Here is a 26326-nt window from a genome sequence, read left to right as displayed (position 1 = left end):
TTAAAATGAAAAATAAAATGTATTTTATATCTTTCTTTTTTTAAATATATTTAATTGCCCTAATAATTACACTTTTATATTTTTTATTAATTTTTTGCATTAGTCTTAGATTGTCTGGCTAGAGATTGACTGGAAAATCACTGGGCACATGTGCTTCCCACTCTGGTGTTGACTTCAGGTCGTGTCACTCACTGTATGAGCAGCCGTACACCTCCACTCTGAGGCCCAGCCAGCCACTGGGGCTCCAGTCCAGAGGGACAAAACGCAGGAAACGGGTTCTCACTGAGTGGGACAGCTTGTTCTGGATGACGGCCTCCGAATCCATATTCCCCACAAACCTCTAAAGGACAGAAAAACAAAAGATAGTGTCTATAATGGCAGCATTTTACTACTAAAAAACATCACCAAGGTTACACTCAGAAAAAAGACACAGCCTCAGAATTAAGACTGCAATAAGTAATAATGTGCACCTTATGTAAGTGCTTGTTTTATTAGATTACTTATAATAAATATGAGCAAAAAAACAAAGGTCCTTGAACAAAGTGGAAAACAAAGAAAACATCAGTCAGTATTGTGTCTTGTGTGTCTTGCACTTAAATCTATAAAAAAATAAAAATATAATAGTTTCTTTCTGCTCTTTCTTGCACTTACATCTCATGAACTGTGAACACTTTTCTGATATGACTTTGCTTTGATGTTTTCTCCTTGACTTAGGTTTTTGCTTCCTTGTACCTCACTTGTAAATCGCTTTGGATAAAAGCATCTGCTAAATGAGTAAATGTAAATGTAAATTTAGTGTAAACTGAAATTTAAAAACAGTGACTTTCTTTTTATTCATGTCACCATGACAGTGTTCACCACAGAGAGTAAGTAGACAGGAACAATCAAACACATATCTCTGCTTAATGACTTATGTGCAGCTACTTCATATTAGATTTCAGGCATATATAAGGTTTAATATTATTATTATCTACTGCTGCTTGGCAGTAAAGCTCTGGGGTTTGGTGAACAATTAAAAAACCATCAGACAACAGAAACGTTTTATGTCATTTCAATATAAACATTGCTTCATACGGGAACTGCAGAGGCCAGGGGGCCACTAGGCCTGTACCAAGCCAATCCAGCAATTCACATGTTGCCAGGTGGTATTAATAAAAGATTATTTGGTTGGTTAACATGATATTCCATGGTGTTTTTAACAGTTTTAAAATTATCTGAGTTATTAAAATATATGAGGGAGTCATATGACTTCATAATTGTAGTTCATTAATGTTTAATTTGAGCATAGCATCACTAAATGTGTCTGAAACTGTGAGTTTGAAATGCACAAACACAACAGAATGAAGCAGATGTCTGGTGAGTTTTGCTTTTATCTTTAGCATGTATGTTCTGCAGTGCTGAAGAAACGTTCAACCAGTGTTTTCCTTGTGATTATTAGCAGCTATTTTGGAATTCTGGAGTTATCCAAGTGTGATGTCTCTAAGGAAACTGGACGAGAGTTAAAGAGACATGCTAAAACATCTTCCAGATGCTCAGATGAGCGCTATACTTGATGCTTTTAAATGGTTCAACCAATTTCTAGGTGTACACAGGCTGGTTGGACCATTTTAGAATATTATGCACTTCATCTGCACATATAATGTACACAAATTTGCAGAATGCTACTTTATAGGGAAATGTTCAAAGAATACACAATAAAGAGTTGTAGAACTGATGGTAATAATTTAAGAAATTCTCCCATTCCCCTGGGAGGAGCAGTGGGCTGGTGAGTGTTGGCCAGCTGCAGAGCCGCTGAGCAGCAATCAGCGGTGTGTGATTGTGAGTCCGAATGGGTGAATGAGAAGCAGAGTAAAACGCTCTGAGTACAAACAGTTGAAAAGCACTATGAAAGTGCAGAACATTTACCATTTACCATTTAATTTGTGTTTTCACCTACGAAGGGGTGACTGTGGTAGGGAGGTCGTCCACTAATCCCACAGTTGTTGGTTCAATCCCCAGCTCCTGTGGTAACATGTTAAAGTGTCCTTGAGCAAGACACTGAACCCCAACTTAGTTGCTCCCAGTGAGTGTTGCCTAGCTGCATAGCAGCTCCCCCATTGGTGAGAGTGCAAATGGGTGAATGAGAAGCATGTGTAAAAGTGCTTTGAGTACCAGTAGAAAAGCTCTATATAAGTGCAGACCATTTATATGTTAAGAAGAACCTCTTTTGTGGAGTCTCCATTTATTTTATGTTATCACCACCAGTCACAGTGTCAAATATGTCCAGCACTGGTTAGACACTAAAAATATCTGCATTTTCTATAAGTCTTTTGTGTATATGTTAACATTTGGAGTTGGGCTGTAGACCTTTAGTCCAGTTTGTGATGGAGCTTCATTATCCTCAACATTGGCTCAGAGTCTCTCTCCAGCTGCTGCCCTCTCATTATTGCCTACGGTTTCTGGCAGTGAGCTGTTACCTTTGAACCTGACTTGTTAAAATGCCAGACAGACGTCAGCGTGTGTCAGCCAAGGTGTGAGATTCATTAAAGTAGGAAAATAATTTGGTGTCATTTATCCTTTCCAAGCTTTACATCCACATTCACATGATCACCCCAACAGTCCAAGGTTGATACATTCAAAGATGTTCACCAAGTTGAAGAACATTGTTGTTTTAGCTGGTAGTATAGAGTATTATATATGACCTTCAGGACCACAGGAAAATCTCAAAGATCATGAAGCAGGAGTCATGTGACAACCGGAGAAAGATCAAGGCAAATGTTCACACACTAAAGATCATCTTTGAGCAGAAACAGTGCTCCACTCATCCACATTACTTGTTATGTGAGTGCACCTTTGTCAAAAAATGATGCTTAAGCTTCTGTGTGTGCTGTGATGAGATGCAGTCGAAAGATCTAGAAAAGGTGATAAGTCATTTTGTTTTATAAAGATTGTCTAATGGTATAGATGCCCATTGCACAAGAGAAATTCCCTGATCTATTTGTTTTATTGGGTACCAACAAAATCTACAAAATGTCCCAAACTTGAAAACAGGAAAAGGTAAGACAGGTCAAGATTCAGTTTTTGGACTCATGTAAAAGTAGGAATCTAATAAATTAACACAAACAAAAAAATACAAAAAAAAATGCTGCATATTCTCAGACTGAACTACTACATCTTTCCACCTTTCTGGAATCAGTGGAAGTTCTTTTAATAATACAAATCAATTTAGTTCAATTCAACTTTATTTATATAGTGCCAATTCACAAGATAGTCATATCAAGGCACTTTACAGAATAATGTCAAGACTCTAAAGATGTATAGAGAGAACCCAACAATTCCCCCTTGAGCAAGCCCTGAAAACATCGGAGACAAAAAACTCCATTTAATGGAAGAAACCTCCAGCAGAACCAGGGTCAGGGTGGGCAGCCATCTGCCTCGAATGGCTAGGGTGATAGCATTTTAAAAATGAATTCTATATGATCATTTCAGGATCCTAAAAAATATGCATGGGCCAACTTGTACATGTAAATTGGTCTTGGGAGCTTATAATGAATGAATGACTTCAGCTGCTTTGGTTGACGATTTTAGTAAATACTGAAAGTATAAAAGGTACATTATGTACGATTTGGAACATAGATCTGAGAATGGTCACTTCACTGACCTTGTTGTTCAGCAACAACTGCTTGAGTGAGGACATGAGAATGCCGTGCCAGAGCCTTTTGGTCCTAAAAATAGGATGATGCTGTTAGCAAAATAATGATCAGGCCTGCATGAGTTGTGACATTGATAAAAGGCTGAGCATTTTTATACTTGGCTTTACATACAAATATTAAAGTGTATAGTACAAACTATTTTGATTCCTGCCCTGTTTTTGTTCAATTGGCATTTTGTTTGTGGTTTGGTCTGTTCATGCCCCTCTTTGCGGGCCTTGCATCTTCTAAGCCTTCCTGCCAGTTCTCCCACCTAACTCTGCTCCTTGCGCCTGTTTCTTGTTAGCCACAGTAGACGCACCAGTTTGTCCTACCGTGTTGCCAGATTGTTGAAGTACTTCATGACCTCGTGTAACAACAGGCAGTCACTGCAGCACTACGTGAAACTGACATTCTGGATACAGCTGACATCAACAAAGCTGAGGACAGCACTGAAAGAAAGCAGCCACTGTGCTTTGTGAAAACTATCACCATACAAACTTTTGTATTGTGCCCCTCAAGTGCATAAAAGGAAAGAGCATGTTCGAGTGTGATGAGTACTACCACTCTCGCACAAATACAAAGAACCATGGATGGATACTAAGGTGAGGAAAACAAGTTTCTACAAGAAAACAGCCCTGTTTCTGGACCATGTACAAGCTTAACAGTCAGAGGGAGGAAGTTTGCAACAGACTGAAGGAAATATAAGGGAATATATTGTAGCTCATAGAAATAGAATTTCTAATTTTATGTTTTTTAAAGGAATTTATCATGGCAATATGTACTGTGACTAGTATTGTCACATCCCAAATTAATGTAAAAGCAAACTGGACAGACAGTGAAATTCACCAAAGTAATGAAAGAATAGCTGACTGCTTTAATGCCATTATTCATAGCTCCTGTGTGATTGTGCATCATTATGCCAACTTAGCTAACTAACATTAATTATATGAGCAGTCGGCAACCACAGGTGGTGAGCAGGAAGTTAGTGCTGAACTTCACCCTCGAGGACACACCTGGTCATGTTCTGCATCCCAGACTGATGCTACCATCTCAAACTTGACCTACCAGGGGCAACCAGGGACACTTTGACATACATATATCAAGAGGTCCTGGGAATCAAACCGCTCACCCTACAGTTAGTGAATGACTGCCCTACCTCCTGCTCCACAGCTGCCCCACTTATGTATGAAATACATGTTGCTTATCTTTATGTAAGGGTTCGAGGCACCTTTCTGTAATTCAAATCCAGAATGATGCAAACCCAAACACCAAGATGAAATAAAGAAAGTCCGTTTAATTTTACTGAATAATTTTTAATATATTTTGGCATAAGAGACAAGAAAAGGACAAGCAGTGAATACAGGGAGAGAGAACAAAGAGTAGAGGATGGAGAGATAAATGAACTGAAATAAAGTGATGCTGAAAACAAAGAGACAAAAGCAGATGAGACAGAGGGAGCAGATTATGGAAAGCATGAGGGATACAGAAAAGGAGACTGAAGGAGAGAAAAAGCACAGGAGACAAAAAGGGAAAAGACTCAGAGACCAGAGAAGCAGAACAATAGTGAGGCGACCAGACTGGAAGAGAGTTGACAGGAGGAGAGAGCTGATGTCAGTCAAAGAGGCACATTTCTACATAAATTTGATCCAGTAAAAAGAAATCTGCCTTCTCAAGACAAAGTGGTTTGAACATAATTAACCATAATTACCCTAAAGCAGTTGAAAATCAATTATGTTGTAAAATAAAGTGTGAGGAGAAATGTCCTTTGATTAGATATTCAATTCAGTCAATCTGAATTTTAATCTTATATTTTTTTCTTTTTAATTATAACTGACGGTCTGCTCAGCTAAACCGTGCCAACAACAACTTCTTATCATGACTATGTTAGTGTGGGTCCTGCCAACGCTACTGACTTCACTGTATCTCCTGATTCGGTTTTTGATGTTTCTAAATCTACCTCTAATCTCATGCCGGATTACAGAAATGTAATTTACATTCTGAAAACCCATTCACACTCTGCATAGAAATAATCTTATTACGTTCTGTGTTCTCAGATGACTTCCAACTGTAGCTGTTTCTGATCTTCATAATTTTGCAACATCAAGTGGTCATAAAAATCAATTCCCCTCTTAACATTCACCTCTTGGCTCCTAATGCTGCATCACTGCCTGTGAAGATTCATTATATTGCTGTACATATGTTTCGGAGAGAAAGCCCATGTCACTGTCATGTTGTCATCCTACTCATAAATTGATCGGTGTTGACCTGGTAGTCGTCTGGAATCAAACTTATTTCCCCTCCACCAATTCTAGGGTATACAGCTTAGCCCTCTATAACATTTGTATATGCTACCCAACTCATCATGGAGGCACTGCTCATACCTCATCTCAATGGTCACATCTCATCTCAATACTGCAATGATAGGGCCACCACCTACAAAATCAAACCCCTCCAGATGATCTAAATCACAGCGGCATGTCTCAATTTTGATCAGCCAATAAAAACATACAGCACACTTAGGTTCAGATCTAATCTAAAACAGAGCATCTGGCATCGACTAGTGAAACCTTGGACAGCAGAAACACTATATGATCACCTTATTATTAAAGTTTTTAACACATCAATAAATTTTAATGCAATTAAAAAACCTCCTTGAGACGATATTCACAACCTACTCTGCCTTAGTCCTGCTGTTACCACTGCACTGCTTGTACAATTCAGTGTTTTCCTCGAACATAATTTACTCAGCTTGGGGGACTGCTCTCATTGCATAAAGGCAGTGACCCATTTGATTTCAATAATTTTCTTGTCTGTCCAAACCTCAAGAAGCATTAGTGAATTCTAAATGATGTGTTTTCTGAGATGATAACAATGTTCTTGCTTCTCAGCATTCTTGTTCCTGCCTACACCACAATAACTGATGCGGTCAATAAACAACCTTGGTATCCTTAAGCTGTATTCTAATGCACATTTTTATACTGATGGCACTATATTATGAGTACTCAGGGTTAATGCCAAGCAGGCCTTCTCTTGATTAGAAACTGGTTTGGATGAATTTCTAACATCTCTAAAGCTGAAAGCTAAACGCCAATAAGACCAACATTGCAGTCTGCTGTAGCACCTTGGATGCCATAAATCCTATACGTACTCTAAAGTTTCCAGGATTAAAGATATTTGGGAATTTGGTTAATTCAACTTTATTTATATAGCACCAATTCACAACAAAGTTATCTCAGGGCACTTTACAGAATAAAGTCAAGATTATAAAGATGTATAGAGAGAGCAGACAATAGACAATAGCATGTCCTTAAAAGCCTCAGATTATGCGTCAAACTCAAAACTTAAAGAGCCAAACTGGACTATGTTGAAATGTATCTACTTACCATACTGTATGTTGATCTATAACTAGTGGATTAACATTATCAGTGATTAGTCGATGCTTTTTAGGCAATATGATCGAATGTTTGTTTTTTTGTTTTATTTGGACAATAATCATGTTGTAACATCACATCAGCACATTATTAGCCTAAAGCATTATTTTCACTGTCAGGTATTTCAAAAATAAACCCAAGACCTCTAGTTAAAAAAGGTAAGTTGATGGTGAAAGGAAGCTGGAAATAAGGTCAGGATGCACAAAATTAATGAACGACAGAGGTCCCTATGAGAAATCCAAGTCTAAAGTAGTCATGACAAGGAATTGGGTTCTTTATAGCATTACTTTGTTTTTTGTACCTGATTTAATCCAGGTAAACCGCGTGGATGGTTGTGAAACCCAAATGTGCACATGTGTGCCCTGCTCTTCCAAGGGAGAAATGTTTTATACAGTATAAAGCAGCTGCGGACAATTGGGTCAATTAATCATATCACTTTATAAATCTACAGGGACCACTCTGCCACAGTTCTTTTTTTAAGGTCAGGAAACATTTGGAACACTGGTCATTTTAAGCACATATGAGTACACCCTTTATGTGACCTTTGCTCCCAGTTAGCACCTTGCATTGCAGCCACCACCCTGTGTGAGTGAGTGTGTGAGTGAGAGAATGTGTGAATCAACACTGAAGTGATTTGGATTAAATCGTTATATAGTTTACCAAAGCACTTAATACTGTTTCCCATTCATCAATTCACCCACCGGAGGCCACTTAGAACCAAGAACACTGGGCTTGGTGGACGACTCCTCTGCCTCCTGTGCCACAGTTGCCCACTGAGACACATATAGGGAACATGACAAAGGAGCAGCACAGCAAGAGTCTCATCAATGTGGCACAACAGTAGAGGGTGGGCAGAGTGGGGGTACAGTGGTTTGTGCTGCTGCCTCACAGCTAGAATGTCCCTGTTTCGAATTTACCTGCTAGCTGTGGCCTTCTGTGTGGAGCTTGTATGTTCTCCCAATGCTTTGTGTGGGTTTACTCCAGATACTTTGGTTGTTCCCTGGTTTAAACAAACACAATCCTCAGTCTGCTGTTTTGCTCTCAAACACACACAAAAACACATATTCTCTCAGCTCTGGCCATTTCTTCATGCAGACAGTGATCCGCCGTGCCAATCCTGGGCTCACAGGATAAAGGACAAAAAAACAACAACAAACAAACAAAAAAAAAAGTTTTCATGCCATTTAGAGAAAGAGTGCTTTGCCCATGGAGCCTTTAGGCTCGGTTTATTTGGCTAGTAGCCTCTTCTCTTGGTAAACAGGACATATAAATGTAAACGGTCTGCACTTGTATAGCACTTTTCTACCTATGGGCACTCAAAGCCCTTTACACTGCTTCTTACTCACCTATTCACACTCAATTGTGGAGCTGCTATGCAGCTGGCCAACACTCACCGAGAGCAACTCAGTGAGTGTTGCTCAAAGTTCAGTGTCTTGCTCAAGGACACTTCAACGTGTGACCGGAGAAGCTGGAGATTGAACAAACAACTGCAGGATTGGTGGACGACCACTCTACCTTCCTGCACCACAGTCGTCTTTAATTGGGTTGATCAATAACTGATTATTGGACAGCATGGTTCCTAACATGCAGTATGAAAAGTTCCAGGGGCTGAGATTCTTTTCTCTATCCACTGTATATCTATGGTCTACGATCAAGTCTAGAGGTTGGTGATGGGACACTCACCTCATTCACTCCAAATAGGTGCTTTTGTCATTGTGCTACAGAAATGTTATTTGTTGCTCCCTTTGCTAACGTGTGAGTACACATGTAACTTTCAATTCAAAGTGGTTAATGGTTTTAATTTTATCATACTTGTCCCTGTGCTTTTATAGGAGTACTGAAGGGAAAACTCTCCTTTTGGCCTCATAAAGGTCAACCTTGGTTGGAGTTAAATCCTTCTCATTGTGAAGTCATTGTTTTAAAATTTACCCTCCATTCTTGCATTCTAATCCAATCTAGATAATGCATTTTTAAAAAGAAAATAAATTATTCAAAGCATCTCACAGTGCTCGACCTAATGTTCAGACTCAAATCTCCCTGAACTAATTCAATCTAAACATGAAGAAACTGAGACCACTCTGTAGCAGTTTTATATAGGCCACTACACGGCTAAAAAGACTGATTAGTCAAAAAACATTTAAATAACAAGTGTAACATGCTGGTACCAGCCCTTAACATAACTGGGGCAAGACAGGCTGTAAAGAATTAATGAGCCATGCACGCTGGCCTAACCCAGTGTGACATTACATGGAGAGTGAAAATGTTCTAATATCTGCCTTAACACCAGACATAAAGCTTGACTAAAGAGGTAAAAGTGACCCAGTATTTGACTGTGACTCTGTGAGAGTGTGAGTCACTACCTCATTTAATGGACCCAAGGAACAATGCCGGGAAAAAAAACATGCTTTTTTTAAATTAAAACTTAAGTGGCTTTAGATGAATGATGATTAAAAACCCAACTTCTTTGTTGGGAGCATATTGTTTCTTCTTCTATTTGCATTATGGTCTGTATTTTCAACGATTAAAGGGACACACTGATCCAGAATGGGAGACACAGGGTGTTTTGTTGAGATTTTTCTATAAACCTGTATAGTCTTGACTTTATTATGTAAAGTCCATTGAGATTACTTTATTTTAAATTTGCACTATATAAAGTTGAACTGAATTAAAGGCAGGCGGGCGTTTAGTGAACAACTGTCACACTACACATCCGTGATTGACTCCAGAGTCCAATGTGCAGTTTAGGTAAGACAAGAAAAAAACTGTGGCTAAGGTTAGCAAAGAAATGATGTTGTTTTTTAAAAAGTAAATACATCTTTTTTTTCTTTTATAAAGCCATACCACAACCTTTCACTAACCTTAACCAAGTGGAGTGAGAGCCTAAACGCAAGTATACAAAGTTTGATAACGCTACAGTGACGAAATAGAATGTTGCACTGCTAGATCAGATAGTTTGGTTGAAAAACATTTGTACTAGTAAATTGTATTTTAATATGGAAAAATACGGACAGCCACGTTGGAAAGTATCCTCTTTATTTTTTACATTTTATTGCATTTAACAGAAAATAATTATTGATGACAATTTAAAAAAAAAAAAAAAAAACAGAAATATCTCATTGACATAGGCAGTAAATTAAATACTTTGTAGAAGGCCCTTAGGAAACAGTGAGAGCTTTGAATGTTTTTGGTTTCTCACACCTGGATTTAGGCAGTTTGTTCCTTTGCTTCTGACAGATCTTCTAAGATCCTCTGATAAATCCATCCAGAGTCTGGTTCTGCTGTAGAGTTTTTCCTCTCCACTGTAGCCTATGGCTTGCTCAAGGGGGGTTTGTTGGATTTCCTTTACATACTTATATAGTCTTGACTTTATTATGTAAAGTGTCTTGAGATGACTTTGTTGTAAATTGGCGCTATATAAATAAAGCTGAATGGAACATTTAAATTGAAAGAAATTATGTAATAGTAACTGTCATTCTTAGGTCTCTCCACAGATGTCCTGTAGCGTTTGGTTAGCACCATGAAAGTACAATGCGAAAGCTGTCATGAAGCCACTCTAGTGTTGTTTGTCTAGTGTTTAAATTTTTTGTCTGGTGTTGGATGTATTCCACTTTCTTTGACATTTCTTTGACCCGGCTGCTTTGAGGTCCACCCATAGCATAATACCGCCACCACTAGGCTTCATCCTAGAGATGGTGTTAACCAAATGTCAAGCAGTGTTTTGGCAAAACTTCAAGCATTATGTTTGATGAACACCAAAGTCTCATCCTCATGCTCTACGAACAAAATGTTTTTCGGCAAACTCCAAAATGGTTGTATCATTTTCTAATCACTTTACTGTAAATTGCTGAGGGAGCGTTACTGAGATATTTGTACTTCTGACACGTTATCCAATGTCGGCATAGCACTTCGAAAGTTCTGTTAGCGTAAATGTTGGGTTTGTGGTCACCCCCCTCAATAGGCTCCTTGTCCAGTTATTCAGTTTGATCTGATGGGCAACTTTAGTAAGAGTTGAGGTTCCATTTTAGAATTTTTACTTAAAGCTTTAAAAATGGTTTTATGTGTTTGTCCTGTTCTGTACCTTATCACAAAATATTATTGTTAAGGGTCTATAGAAAGTTGCTTGGCCTTCATGATTTGTTTTTAATTCTGACATACTTCTCTGAAAGAATTTGAAAATTTAAAATATGTTGAAATTTTGTACAAATATTGACTTTGTCAATGTGTTATTGTACAAATATTTCATTTTAAAATAAATAACGCAATGTGGAAACAAGCGAATGCATTGTTACAGTTTTCGGAACATTTTAGACTTTTAAGTGATGTTGTCACAGTGGTGCGGTCTGGCCTCAAACTGTAAAGCACTTTAAAAATGCACCAAAATTGACACAATGCCCTCTCACCAGAAATTACACACTCTTTGTGTGTAGACTCACCCCTCCTCCGTCCTCCTGTCTGTACTGTTTCCAGGCTTGACCTGTGTTACTGTAGAGTAGCAGGTAACTGCTAACCCAGTCCCAGCTGTCAAAGCGTCCCTGTGTGGCCACGGCCGTAACCTCCATCTGCTCATTGAGATCCACCTGGAGCCAGGGCTGTCGGTCGGCAATCATAGGAGACCAGCCTCCATCCCCTGGGTGAGCACAGAATTACTGAGTAAATGCATTTTCTGTCTATACATGTATGTTTAATGTGAATCCTGCAAAGAGTTCAAATGCCATGGTAAGGGTCCTGCAGTTCTTGAAACAGCATCTGATTTGTCTGTTTCTGTAAAGATGTATGTTACGTACCTTTGTGGACACTGTAACTGTAGTTTTCTAACAGTAATAACAGCCGCAACAGTATGAGTGAACCTGCTGTAGTATTTGGGCCCAGTTTCATAATTCTAAAAGTACATTCTGTCTGCAAATCTTATGGTTTGATGCCATGTACGGTATATTGTATATTCAACATCATGTGTACATAGGACGGATAGGATGAGCGACATGTTAGCATGTTATATACCCTGTATAATCTATAAGCTGTCACTATCAGGGGAGACTGTGGCTCAGGATCGGCAAGGTCAGGAGTTGGATTCCCAGCTTCTCTAGTCCATAGTCAATGGTGTGTGAGTGTGTGTGTGGAATGGGTATATCAGAGGCAATATTATAAAGTCTTTTTTCCTATAAGGTAGAAATGCTCTATATGCAGTAAGTGCAAACAATTACCATGTGGGTGGCTGTAGTTCAGTTGGTAAAGCTGGTTCCTTCACTTAACCCTAAATTGCTCTAGGTGTATACCGGTTACTACTAAGTTGCTTTGGATACAAGCATTTGCTACATGACTAATTGTGACTGTATACGAATAATTGTTAGCAGAGCAGTAGTTTTAGCAGTGTACCCCTGAATATTTGGAGGACAGTGTTGTGTTTATGGACATATAGCTGTAGCCTGTGTAGACACCTGAACAGATAGACAACAGAAATCTATTATTCCATTTATACTTAATTTTAAAATGCATTTCAAATGGACAGTGCTAAAATACAAGTGTTAACAACCAGTAAGACAGACTGTGACCTGATCGGGATAAATCTGACCATATAGCTTTGGAAGTGTAAACATAAATGTGTCATGTTGCATCTCTGTTGTCATAAAAACAAAACTTAATCATTGGTTTGCTAAGAACAAGCCAGACCACGTAACTCCCCCAGCAGTCTAGTGGCTTGCTAAAACCCTTGCAAGTTACAGCCTCAGGATGTAGGCTGATACAGGCAGATACTGTATGTTGTACATAAATCGCAGGCTGTAATCTAAAACATTACCATAGTAGTCTGTTGGAGACAGAAGTGCATTCATAAAGTATTCAGTCTTCAACTTTTCAAATTTTGTTATTTTGCAGCCTGATACTACAGTTATTTAAATTAATCTTTCTTTTTCGGTAATTACATTCACTACCCCTCAGTATGACAGAATTTTAGAAATATCTATAAATTTGTTAAAAATAAAAACTTATATATCACATATACATAAGTATTCAGACCCATTATTCAGTAATGTCTTTTCTTTGCTTCAGATAATGGACACTATACTTGTTCTGTTAGACCATTGCATTGCATTTGTTACCTCTAGGTTGGACTACTGTAATTCCCTACTTTCAGGATGCCCCAGTTACTCCCTAAAGAGCCTGCAATTAATCCAAAATGCTGCAGCAAGAGTGCTGATAGGAACTGGCAAGAGAGATCATATTTCACAGTCACTAGCTGCTCTCCACTGGCTCCCCATAAAATCTAGAATATAATTTAAAACCCTGCTTCTTACACATTGTGGCGACCCGAGGGGAGTGGTCGCTGAGACTGAGACTTGTGGGTGCTAGGGCTAGCCAGTGAGTTGAGTTTATGTTGACAACATGACTGTGAGTGCTGTTGCAGCTGATGGCCCACAGTCGCTGTTCCTGTTGTGTTGCTTGTGTTGTTAAAAATAAAATACTAAAATAAAATAAATGTGCCCAGGGAGTGGCCACAGACCCTGCAAAGGTAGCTGCCCTCCGGGAGTGGCATACCCCAGCTGTCATCCGCAAACTTCACAGTTTCCCTGGCCTGGCGTCCTACCACCGCCGATTCATCAAGAACTTTGCCTCCATTGCCAGTTCCCTGCGTTGCCTGACCGACAAAGGCCAGCCCTTTGACTGGAGTACTGTGTGGCCGCCTTCAACCAACCCAGTAGTTGTTCATTGTGGACACTGATGCCAGTACCATTGGAGAAGGTGCTGTTCTCTCCCAGGCTGGGGAGGGATGAAAATGTGCAGTGGCATAGTTCAGTCGAACCCTGAGCTGTAAGGAGAGAAACTACTGTGTTACTAAACGCTATGTTTCCGTCCATACCCGCATGGCAACCGTTTCCTCCTGAGCACCGACGATACTTCACTCAAAATAGACTCTGAGTTTTAAGAGCCCGAGGGACAAGTGGCACTGTGGTTGGAAATGACCTATCTGCCATTGACCAGGGGAGCCACATGCAAAAGCTGATGCTCTCTCATGGCACCCTTGTGCCACACCTGAGTGCCGCTACTTCCAGCAACATGAGGAGTGGGGCAAAGTGGAGGCATGGGTTGCTTTGTAATCTTCAAGACTCTCCACCACCTCCAGGACTGCTTCTACTGGTCCAGCTGCTGATGGGACTTTGAGTTTTATGTACACTGCTGTGTCTTTTGTGCTGCACAGAAGGGACCAGCTCAATGGTCACATCCCCCTCTACAGTAATATTTTGTGGGGGTCCCAATCAAGCGAGTGGGGGTGGACATCCTTAGCCCTTTACCTATCACAGACTGCAGCAACCGCTATGTTATTGTCGCCAATTATTATTTTAAAAAGACATTCAGTGCGGTGCCAGACCAAAATGCCACTACAACTGTTGAGAGACTGGTTTTGGGGCAAAGGTAGAGCGGATGTCCACCAATCTCGCAGGTGTTGGTTCAATCCCCTGCTCCTCTGGTCACATGTTGAAATGTCTTTGAGCAAGACACTGAACCCCAACACCAAGACATGTACCACCTATCTTGGTAAAGACATTCAACCCCACCTTCGCCACCTAGCTGGCAATCCTACTTGATCTGACATCACGAAGACTGGGACTGTCTGCCTCTGGTACTGTGGGTCTACCAAAACCCTATCTAAGAGTCCAACCAGTGCATGCCTGCTGCCCTTATGTTTGGATGGGAGCGCCGGACCCCAGTGGAATTGGTGTTTGGGACTCCCCTGGAGCCAGAGATTGATGGGGGACTCGAGATGGACTACTTCAAGGACGTTTGGGGGTTGTCTGCGACTATACTCGCCAGGTGCAGGCTGACAATGCCATGCAGCAGAAAAGGTCCTATTACAGTCAGTGTTGAAGATGGGCCTAAATGCCGGGGGACAAGGTATGGGTGTACTGTCCTGAGCAGGAAAAGAGTTTCCCCCTTTTTTTCCCCCAATCTCAGAATGCAGGCCTACCTGTGGTTCTCAGAATCACGATACACTGAGCTTCTTTTCTCCTCTCCTTTCACCCTACATTTATTTGCCACCATTGTACAGTATAACATTAGTCCATTTTTTCCATTTGACCATTAGGGAGACCATTTTGCTTATGTAAACCTGCATTGCAGCATAAATCATTTGTAGGCCAAGTAGACTCCAGTCACATTGAAGAAACATGTGAGCAACTACCAAGAGAAATAGAAGGCATTGAAAAAAGGGAAGGGGTCCGATTACTTTTTGACCGTACTCTATATGGACAGGTGTGAGCAGTGATGTGGCTCCACTGTCTACTTTTGATCACTTCCCTCAAAATGCATTTAAATCAAGTCTAAACGGGATCCATCTGTTCCCTGTTCAGGCTCACTTATGACAGAAACTCCTTCTGTGTACACGCACAGTAAGCCTCATAGAAACAGTTGATAATTTTACAGCTGTCTCTTTAGACTTACACACTCCAGAAATAAAAATATTTTAAGTGCACAGCCAGGTAAATTGCTTGATGACTATAGCTCTCTTCAGCAGTATGTGGGTGTATGCAGTCTGGCACCTTTCTCACTCTCCTATTAGCTTTGTTAAGCTGCAATAGGAGGAGAGACATCACTGGAAGGGCTCTCCCAGCACAAATACGGCAGGGAAGTCAAATAACATACTGAAAATGTGCTCAGTGTATCATGTGACTTTGTGACTATTGCCACAAATATAGTAATATTAATATTACAAAGTATTAATTAATTGTAAAAGATTATTAATGTCACATGAAGAGTGGTTTCTTGTTCAAAATAAATATTTATCCTATAAGCTAGAAATTATAAATGAAGATGGACGCATGCAGGGCCATCCTCTGTTGTACTCACCATCTCTTGTGTTGAGCTTTGCATTGTAGGCAGCCGAGCTGGCTGAGGACTGAGAGGAGCTCTGGAAGGATGACTTTGGTAACATGGACACCAGGGGAGAATTACAGTTATCTGGGAAATAAAAATTAAAACAGAGTCTAAATAAAAAAAATATTTTTTTATCCATGAACCATTCAGTGAACTGAGCTGTTTGTCAGGGTGCTACTGAACTCTTGCTAAAACTACAGTATCAGCTCTACAGTGGAAAATGGACTGTACCAGATGGGTTCCCATCTGAGTTTTATTAACAATTTGGGCACCAGCTGGTCTCATTACTTTTAGACTAGATTAGATTATGTATAATGAATCTCGTACTGTAAGTCTCATCACTTTCCCTAATTAAGCACATGTATTTTTCTTCAAATTTCTTTTTAACACTTTATCACTCCACTACGGCGTGGAAACAACTAAATAAAAAATAAAAACAGAGAACTATCTCTTAACATATTTTGTAATTAAGAGATCCGAATCTTGTAATTACGAGATACAGAATTTAGGGATCTCATAAATATGAGAAAGTTTCAGAAATTGTATAATTTTTAAAGATACAGAGATCAAGATGTGTAGAAAAGTTAGTATAGTTATTAATTTGTTGCTATTTGAGACAATAATGGCATCATGATTTAATTCTTAATTCTCAATTTTATTTAGGCTATTCAAAGACTTTTAATAATAATAAAAGTTTCATTTTCGACATAGAATTTTAAAGAATTTCACATTAAAAGGTAAAGACTTCACTTGTCAGCTGCAATTTGAATTCCGCTTTATAGACTGAGTTTACTGTGTATTTGTTGACATTTTAAAGAGCTAAATTCGCCCAAATATCTATCGACAGTTCTGTTTTACTATTTTTTTTATTTTACTAGTTTTGGAAGTAATGGAAACTGTGACAGAACTTCTGTGATACTGAAGACATCAGTGCAGGCAACTGTGGTGCAGGAAGGTAGAGGGCTTGTCCACCAATCAAAGGGTCTTCGAGCAAGACACTGAACTCCATTCAGAGATCTTAGTTGCTTCTGGTGACCTACTGGAGCCTAGCAGCTCCTCCATCAGTGTGTGTGAATGGGTGAATAAGAAGCAGTGTAAAGCACTTTGTGTGCCAATAGGTAGAAAAGCGCTAAATAAGTTGGCTGATTAATCTAAGGCAGGTAAATGAGTACCCTAAGTCCAACTTACTATAATTACAAGAAACATAACTTGTAAATAGAAATCCCCACCATACTCACAACTTTACCACTGAATGAGCACTGAGGTTTATGCAGAAAAAGGAGTAACTTGAGTTGGGTTATTTTTTTTACTATCTGTAAAAAATAAAAATTTGGGAATAAAAATTTTCCACAACATTGCCCCTATAGAGATCTCAATAGATTTAAAAGTTTGGATCATACCCCATATCGACCCATGGAAAATGGCCTCAAATTTTCAAAAAGGGAAGAACAAATCCAAGGGAGGCTTGAGCACAAAAAAAGTTCTTCAGAACTAATTAGAAGTTATTAAGACTAAAGCTGATTATTTTACAAAGTATGCATGCAGTAAAAGTCCTATTCCCACCTTATCCACAACATACTTTACTTAATTTACAACCATCTGTTCCATACTAATAGAAAAGGAGGCGTAAATCCCATGAATAAGATGTTATTCTGAACCTAATCACTTAATAATTATCTTTTATTCCTAAACCCAATTGTATTCATGGCAGAGCAAAAACAGACATTAGTCTTGCTGTTACTTTTAGAGAGGACTTTATATGAAAAGCTGTGCTGGTCATGATTGGCATATGGAGGGGCATCAGTGAATTGTCCCCCTTGGAGATCAAGAAAGTGTCACCATCACCATATCCAGCCTCATACACTGTTTTCATCACTGTCCTTGTGCAACCTGACAGAGCATGAGCTTTTTTTTTTTTTTTTGTCCTTTCGGCTTATCCCGTGAGTTCAGGGTCACCACAGCGGACCATTGTCCGCATGTTGATTTGGTACAGTTTTTACGCCGGATGCCCTTCCTGACGCACTGATAGAGCATGAGCAATTTTGCCAAAATGAATGGGACTAAAATTACAGTATCCAGATGTTTTAAGCTGACTGTGATCCCCACAGGCCCAATACTGGAACTGCTGCCAAAGATGACGTGAGCAAATTCTGTAAATAGCTGAGATATTAAACATCCTTCATTTAGTTTAAAGCTCATAATCATGACACCAGATCACAGGAGAGACTCACTCTAAAAGTTCGTCATACTAGCTGCGACCTGGGGAAGACTGCTGTCCAATATTATGGAACTGATTTTGGTGTTGGAGACAAACATTCCTCTAAGAGACTTTAAAATTTTATTAGCTCATGTTGCCAGTAATAGCTTCTGCCAAAAAGTTAAATGTAACCCCCTGTTAGGGGGTGAGAAAACTTAGCTACTCTCAGTTAGCACCTGGGTTCCTCGACATTTCTCCTGAACTATCATCTTCATATGAAAGATACCATCTTCATATACAGTATGTGTATTTGTGTATACAAATAGTCACATAAAAGCTATTTCTTGACAGTTTATCCTGGAAGAGGGGTCTCTCCTCTGTTGCTCTTCTAACGGTTATTTCCATAATTTCCCGTTAAAAGGTTTTTAATGGAGATTTTCCTAATCTGATTCAAGCTTAAATATAAAGAGCTTTAAAGAGCACAGTGCCCCGGTGCTATCTGTAACCCAGGGGCATTTTGAACGCTGGTCACTCTTAAATCTCTCATTAGTTGCATCAGTCCTTCTCTGATTCTCATAAACCGATCAGCCATAACCACGACCTGATAGTTTTAATGTAAAAATATGATATGGTTTTCTAAGAATATGATGAACTAAAAAATGCTGATGTATCATTACGGGTTAATCATCAACAATTTTGCCTCCCCAGACAATAAATTCACAATACAGCCTCAGCAAAAATGTCCCTCTGGTACATTTTTGTTTTCCATTTTAAATTATGGTTTTTCATTTCATGTTTTTGTCAAAGTTCAAGGGGTGTAATCCTATCGAAACTGTGAGTAACAGTGACTCAGCAGATGGAAAGCTGTTATTGCCATGGTAACAGACACAGATTAATCACGTCATGTGATTAGCCTCAGAGACAGTTTACCCGATTTTTTTCTCCCTCATGATATACAGTGGAGACAAACACACACACACACACAGTAAGGACACAAAGACTAGGATCCACAATCACACAAACAACATAATAAAGCCATATAGAATTTCTCAAGTGCCATTTGTGATTGACTGATAAACTATGTTGGTTATAGTTACTCCTGCTCCAACCATGGAGGCTGTTTATCAGATCGGCCATTTTCTCTCCTCCTGGCAAAACATTTACATTTAGTCGTTTAGCAGATGCATTTATCCAAAGTGACTTACAAGTGAAGTACAAGGCAGCAAAAATCTAAGTCAAGGAGAAAACATCAAAGCGAAGTCCTATCAGAAAAGTGTTTACATTTCATGAGATGCAAGTGCCAGAAAGCGCAGACACAGGCTCAGGTCAACATTTATTATTAAATGCTAAATGTTCTGCGCTTTTCTACCTATTGGCACTCAAAGCGCTTTACACTGCTTCTTATTCACCCATTCACACTCACAATCACACACACACACTCACACCCTGATGGGGGAGCTGCTATGCAGCTGGCCAACACTCACCAGGAGCAACTAAGTTGGGGTTTACTGTCCTACTCAAGGACACTTCGACATGTGAGCGGAGGTGCCGGGGCTCAAACTAACAACAAGATTGGTGGACAGCTTACCTTCCTGCGCCACCATCGCCCATTACACGACTACAGTCACAGTCAGAGGAAGTTAATTAAATGCTGTAGAATATATAGAGCATTTAAATGGTAAAATGCCTTGTGGGAAAGCCAATCTACAGTTGAAGTCCAAGCTCATGTTACAGCACTACAGGATTTACACCTTCAAAATAAAAGCCTTACTGTTACTTGGTTTCAAAATAATATAATTTCAACATATTATCTGGAATTTCAAAAAATCCAGAATAGAATTTCAAATCCTCTTTATATACAAAGCCTTAATGGTCAAGCTCCATCAAATCTTAAAGACCTCATATTACCATATTATACAAAGACACCAATTCGCCCTCAATGTGCAAGTGTACTTGTTGTTTATAGAATTTAAGTAAAGTAGAATGGGAGGCAGAGCCTTTAGCTATCAAGCTCCTCTCCTGGGGAACCCGCTCCTAGTTCAGATTCAGGAGGGACATATCCTCTCAACCTTATTAGGCTAAGGCTAAAGCCTATAGTTACAACTGGCTCAGATGGCTCTGAAGTGTTACCCAGGTTAGTTATGCTGATTTAGAGTTAAATTGTTGACCCCCTTCCCTTTTTTTAATGTTATGTTGCAGCTGTTGTTGATACTAAAGTTGTTCAAATTAATTTTTCTCATTAATTTACAGACAATTTAAAAATTCTGTTTTCACTTTGTCATTATGGGTACTGATTGTAGATTAATAAAACAAAAGGTGTTGAATTTAAACAGCACCTGTATTAGGATGCAACATAACAAAATGGAAAAAAGTTGAGGTGTCTTAATGCACTGTATGTCACCATACCATGACATTAACTTGAGACTTGGATGTTTCTTCAATAAAAGGGAGTATTTCCATTCCAATCACTGTCTTGTGCTTCCTCCAGGGATATTTGTTAGGTTTTTGATGTAAAACTGTCTGTCAGGATCCCCGACGTCACTTCCTTCCTCAGGAATTATTTTGCAGCCACTTCCTGTTTCCTGATTCACATTGTTCCCGCTTTACTAATCACCAGTAATCAGTTTCATCTGCTCTCATCACTTTGCTTATATACCTCCTCAGTTCCCCTCACCAAGCTGCCAGATGCTTTATCACCGCGACTTTCCAGCCTTCATGAAAATTAATCGTTGCTATCCACGGTTTGGACCATGCCACGATTATTGACTTGACTCTGCCCGCCGCTCTGGTTTAGTGAGTAACAGCTCCCTATGGACTTTCTCTGTTGCCAACTTTGTAAATTACACTAAGGTTATTGAATATTATGAATATTGCTACATACCCGTACAGAAATCAAGTTTTCATCACGGACCACTGTAACCATGCCATCTCAAAGAGAATGTTTTCCATGTCATGCCCATGTTTAATTCATGCCATGCAAAGTGTTTATCACTCCATGTGATTTCCTACTTGTGAAACTCTGACTGCCGTTTGACTATGCTCATGAGAAACACTGATTACTAAGCCAAGAGTCACAGATTTCCTCTGCGTTACCAAGTGTATATGTTCACTGAAAAGGATTTTGGAGTTATTGAATGTTTATCACCAAAGGGATTTTGGAATTAATGGATATTGTGTCACCAAGGGGAGTTAGAAGTTTGAACATTCTGTCCTGTTTACGTCAGGGATTGGAGACCCACCACGGCTATGTTCCACGTACACACTGCCAGGACCATACTCCACTCTTCCCGTAAGACCCCTACCTCCCTTCCAGACTCCGCTCATCTCCTCTCGCACTCGAACTGGAGATCAGTGCCACCTAGCGAGTCGGAGGGCTAAACACATTGTCATGCTGCCTTGCCAACAATAACATGCTATAATAAACTATATTAAAACTGAAGTTGTGTCAAGCACCTTTTCGGGTTCAACCCTAAACTAGACCTTTACACTGTCAGATCTTACCTTTCTATGTAAAATGCTTTGAGAGTTTTATTTTTTTGAGTTTGCTTTAAAGACAATTGTTGGTGTCTACAACTTATGTTTAGAGGTGAAGGGGCGACAGTAACTAAGCTATTAATAATCATTAATAGAAGAAAACAAGAACAACCCCCGGTTTCTGTTCAGCACTGTAGCCAGGCTGACTAAGAGCCATAGTTCTGTTGAGCCTAGTTTTCCCTTAACTCTGAGCAGCAATGACTTCATGACTTTCTTTATAAATAAAATTGTGGCTATTAGAGAAACAATTCACCAATCCTCCGCTCAAATATTACAGATAGATCTTCATGTTCAACAGTGCTAGAGTCATCGATAAGGCCCCACTCCCTCTTAGACTGCTTTTTACCCATAGATCTCTCTGAGCTAACTTCAATTATTACCTAATCTAAACCAACAACCTGTCTGCTAGACCCTATTCCAACTAGAATGCTCATGGAAGCTTTACCCTTAATAGATACGTTTGTATTGGATATCATCAATCTATCTTTGGAAACAGGCTATGTACCACAGGCCTATAAGGTAGCTGTAATTAAACCACTACTTAAAAAACCCTGTCTTGACCCAGGTGTTTTAGCCAATTACAGACCAATATCTTATCTCCCCAGGAAGCAGACACCCTCTCTACTTTTAAGTCTAGGCTTAAAACCTTCCTCTTTAATAAAGCATATACTTATAGTTATGCTGCCATAGGCTTAAACTACTGGGGGACCCACCCCCCGATGCACTGAGCTCCTTTCCTCCTCTTGACCCTCTCTCCTCTCCTCTCACCCTGCAATTGTCACCATTGTATGTCATTAACTGTGTATTTTCTCTCGTAGTTGTCTTTGTCTCTTCTGTCTCCTTCTCGCTGTCCCTTTCTGCAGGTGTCCCCGACTTTGAAGCGGTGTGTCTTCCAGCGTTCAGCTACTGGTCCTACATACCTGCTCTGTTCTTTTCTCTCTTCACTCTCCACTCACTCCAACTGGTCAAGGCATATGTCCGTCCACCCTGAGCCTGGTTCTGCTGGAGGTTTCTTCTGTTAAAGGGAGTTTTTCCTCTCCACTGTTGCATATGGCTTGCTCAAAGGGGAAATTGTTTGGTTCTCTCTATAAATCTTTATAATCTTGACTTTATTCTGTAAAGTGCCCTGAGATGACTTTGTTGTTAATTGGCGCTATATAAATACAGTTGAATTGAATTAGAGTTGGGAATATTTAAGATACAGTAGGAGAACTTACACTGTTAGAATTTATGATGTTCTTGGACACAGTCTTGAAAAAACACCTTGAGCCAGCAGCAGGAGACAAATTTTGAATATACTGTACCTTTTGTAAAATCGCTCTGGATATCTTGAAGTGCAAAATAAAAAAAAAATTGTCTTCTAATATTTCCTTCATACCTTACTACACATAGTAAACATGCTTGTGGTTCTGTTGGTTGTGCTAATTTTGCACTCTCCACCTCCAGTGTAGAGATTCTGTGAAACGATGACAGCATATATTCGGGTGCTGACTTTTGAGCCTCTTAAAACTCTTTAGACCAGATCACCCTGCATAACATGACGTGCCACAGTCTTGATTTGTGGTATTGGCTTCTCCAAGACATATACATTTTTCTCTAAATATTATCAGCTCTTGTGATTCCAGATTAAAAAGCTGATTTATTTTGTTACAAACTACAACCTTTTCCTAGACCAAACCAACCTGTTTTTCAAAGTCAGGAAATGGTGGTAGCACTAGTCATTACAAACGTGTATCAAGGCTCTTCATAAGTCCCTTCTCTCTCATAATGTATTAAACTGTAATGAAGCTTCAAAGTTCTTTTTGTACTCTAGGTTGGATGTTGTCTTGTATTGTCTGTCATGATGGTTTTCTACTGCTGCACAATTAATTACCCATTGGGGAGAATAAAGTTACTTTTCAGTCTTGAGTTTAAATATCTTTTTGAAGGTGTTTACAAGTGTTATTGAGTTAAAGTGTAAACAACTGTTATACATTTTTTGGCTTTCATTTTATTGCAGATCATTGTCCGCATGTTTATTTGACAGTTTTTACACCAGATGCCCTTCCTGACGCAACCCTCCCCAATTTCTACCGGGCTTGGACCAGCGATGCACAGCTGGGGATGGGAATGGGCTTTTGGGGGTTCAGTGTCTTGCCCAAGGAGACTTCAACATATAGCTAGGACAAGGGATCGAGCCACAGACCCTGTGGTCCGTGGATGAGTGCCTTACCAACTAAGCTACAGCTGCCCCCATGCCGGTGTAGAAAAATATAGGTTTCCATATGGCTCCATACAGCCATATACAGTGCATGCTTTGTAATTGACTTTGTTCAAATCTAAAACCGCCATGCTCGAGAATTCCTGCACAGTGGAAATTCCTGCAATTTCAACTTTATTTATATAGCACCAATTCACAACAAAGTCATCTCAAGGCACTTACCATAATAAAGTCAACACTATAAAGATGTATAGGGAAAACCCAACAAATCCCCCTTGAGCAAGCCATAGGCAACAGTGGAGAGGAAAAACTTCCTTTTTATGGAAGAAACCTCCTGCAGAACAAGGCTCAGGGTGGGTGGCCAAAAAGCAACAACAAAATATGGGGCAGGTTGGAAGGACCAGCTGCACACTGGAAAACACACAGCTCCAAAGCTGGGGACACCTGCAGAAAGGGACAGAGAGGGAGAACGACAACTATGGGAGAAAACACAAAGTTAATGTCATACAGTGGAGACAAGTAAATGTGGGGATAAACGAGAGAAGAGTGACTAGAGGAGAAAATGAGCTCAGTGCATCAGGGGGGTCCCCAGCAGTCTAAGCCTATAGGAGCATGACTATAATTAACTATAAGCTTTATCAAAGAGGAAGAGTTTGAGCCTAGGCATTAGCTGAGTTGAGAAGTAAGAAACTGTGAAACTGTGTCTTTTCGAAATGCCTAAAGTTTGAGTAAACGATTTGTGTCATCTGGTCCATAGATACATATAATGGAAATTTATGAAGTTTTTTCTAATAATGCTGCCTAAAGGTGACTTGTATAAAGTAATGGTACTGGTCCTTACATAGATTCTTGTGGAACTCCATAACTAACTTTTTGTGTATGTTGAAGATTCATCATTAATATGAACAAATTGGAATCTGTCTGATAGATTTAAACCAACCCAGAGCAGTTCCCCAAATTCATGTTCCAGTCTCTGTAATAAAATGTTGTGATTAATGATGTCAAATGCAACACTAAGCTCTAACAGAACAAGTATAGAGAGGAATCCATTATGTGAAGCCAAGAGAAGAATGAACTGAATAGAGGGTCTAAATACTTATGTACATCGGATATTTAAGTTTTTCTTTTTAAGAAATTTACAGATATTTCTAAAATTCTGTCATTATGGGGTACTGAGTGTAATTAACGAGAAAGAAAAATTTTAAATGCACTAAGATCTAATAGAACAAGTATATAGAGACAAGCCAAGATGCCAAGAGATTGACTTTTGCCGGTGCTGTGCTCCATCTGACATCAAGAACTTATTTAGTTCAGGTATAAGTTTCACCTGACCTGATTTGCCACTTGTCAAGATAGGTATTTGTGTAGCTAACATGGATCAGCTTGATAATAGGTGGTAATGTAGTTTTTTTAGGATACAAATGGGTAAGGTGCACATGTTCCCTTCGGAAATGCAAATAAGAGCGCTGGCCTATTAGTTACTATGCAACCAGCACATCAGGTAAAAAAGAAAAACTAAAACGTGAGACACTTTTAAGAACCACCTATCCTTCCAGTTGTGCTCTGTCTGTATGTCTATTATAGCAACTTTAATGATAAAGCTAATTAACCAACAACAGCTAATGTTAACTTGTATCAAAGGCTCAACTCGTTGCTTCGCATCATTATCATATATACATTTTGTTGCAGCTCAGTAACATCAGGTGCTGCATGACTTGTTTTCCGATTGAGCCATTACTTTCTGATCCTGACAGTGTAAACTGTGTCACACAGATGCAGTTGTAGCTTTCAGCTTCCATCTGCAGGCTTGGTGTTGAGCCAAATGCCTGGATGTCAGTCAGGAAGATTTACAGTGATTTGTGCATAAAGCTGTGACTGCTCTTCTCACTTCTTGCTTGGCCCATCAGATAAGTGGAAATCAGAAAGAGCTTTGATTTTGTTTGCTCTGACTCCTTCTTGCATGGCTCAGGGGATTTGTGCTTATATTGGAGGTGGTGGGTTCACATCGACCCACATGAGTCCATGCACAGAGCTACAAGGGAGATGGAATTCTTAATCTCCTTAAATCATCAAGGACATCAACTGTTGGAACAGAGTCAGTGCTTCTCACTACAGTAATAGGAAAGATGGATGCTCTAACATGCTCCATTGATGCTGTGGTTGATGGACAGCTGCTCTACCAGCTGAGCCACAGCTGTGGCTTGTTATAATGAAACACAAAGCAGAGACTGATAAAAATGTCATTTGTAGATATTTGGCAATAAAGCAAAGGAGGGACTAACTAACACTAACTAACACTAACTTGCTGATGATGACAGTGTCACGATCTGGCCTTCAATTACACTTCCTGCCTTTGGACTTTCATTTTGTAGCCCCTTTTGGCCGCTTCCTGTTCCTAGTCTTTTCCTTTAGCTTTGCCTTTAATATC

General features: G+C 39.5%; 1 protein-coding gene across 1 annotated transcript in view; it reads right to left on the bottom strand.

The window, feature by feature from the left end:
* The window catches only part of LOC137133507 (contactin-associated protein-like 5), a 92041-nt gene that overhangs the window by 47606 nt on the left and 18109 nt on the right, over positions 1-26326 (bottom strand). The window contains exons 2-4 of the mRNA XM_067517182.1: positions 15941-16051; positions 11536-11729; positions 193-340 (exon numbers count right to left, since the gene is read on the bottom strand). Coding sequence (XP_067373283.1) covers positions 193-340; positions 11536-11729; positions 15941-16051 — 453 coding nt within the window. The remainder of the gene's footprint in view (positions 1-192; positions 341-11535; positions 11730-15940; positions 16052-26326) is intronic.

Source organism: Channa argus, chromosome 9 (genome assembly GCF_033026475.1).
Source record: "Channa argus isolate prfri chromosome 9, Channa argus male v1.0, whole genome shotgun sequence".
Taxonomy (NCBI): domain Eukaryota; kingdom Metazoa; phylum Chordata; class Actinopteri; order Anabantiformes; family Channidae; genus Channa; species Channa argus.
This window is presented reverse-complemented; position numbering and strand designations above follow the sequence as displayed.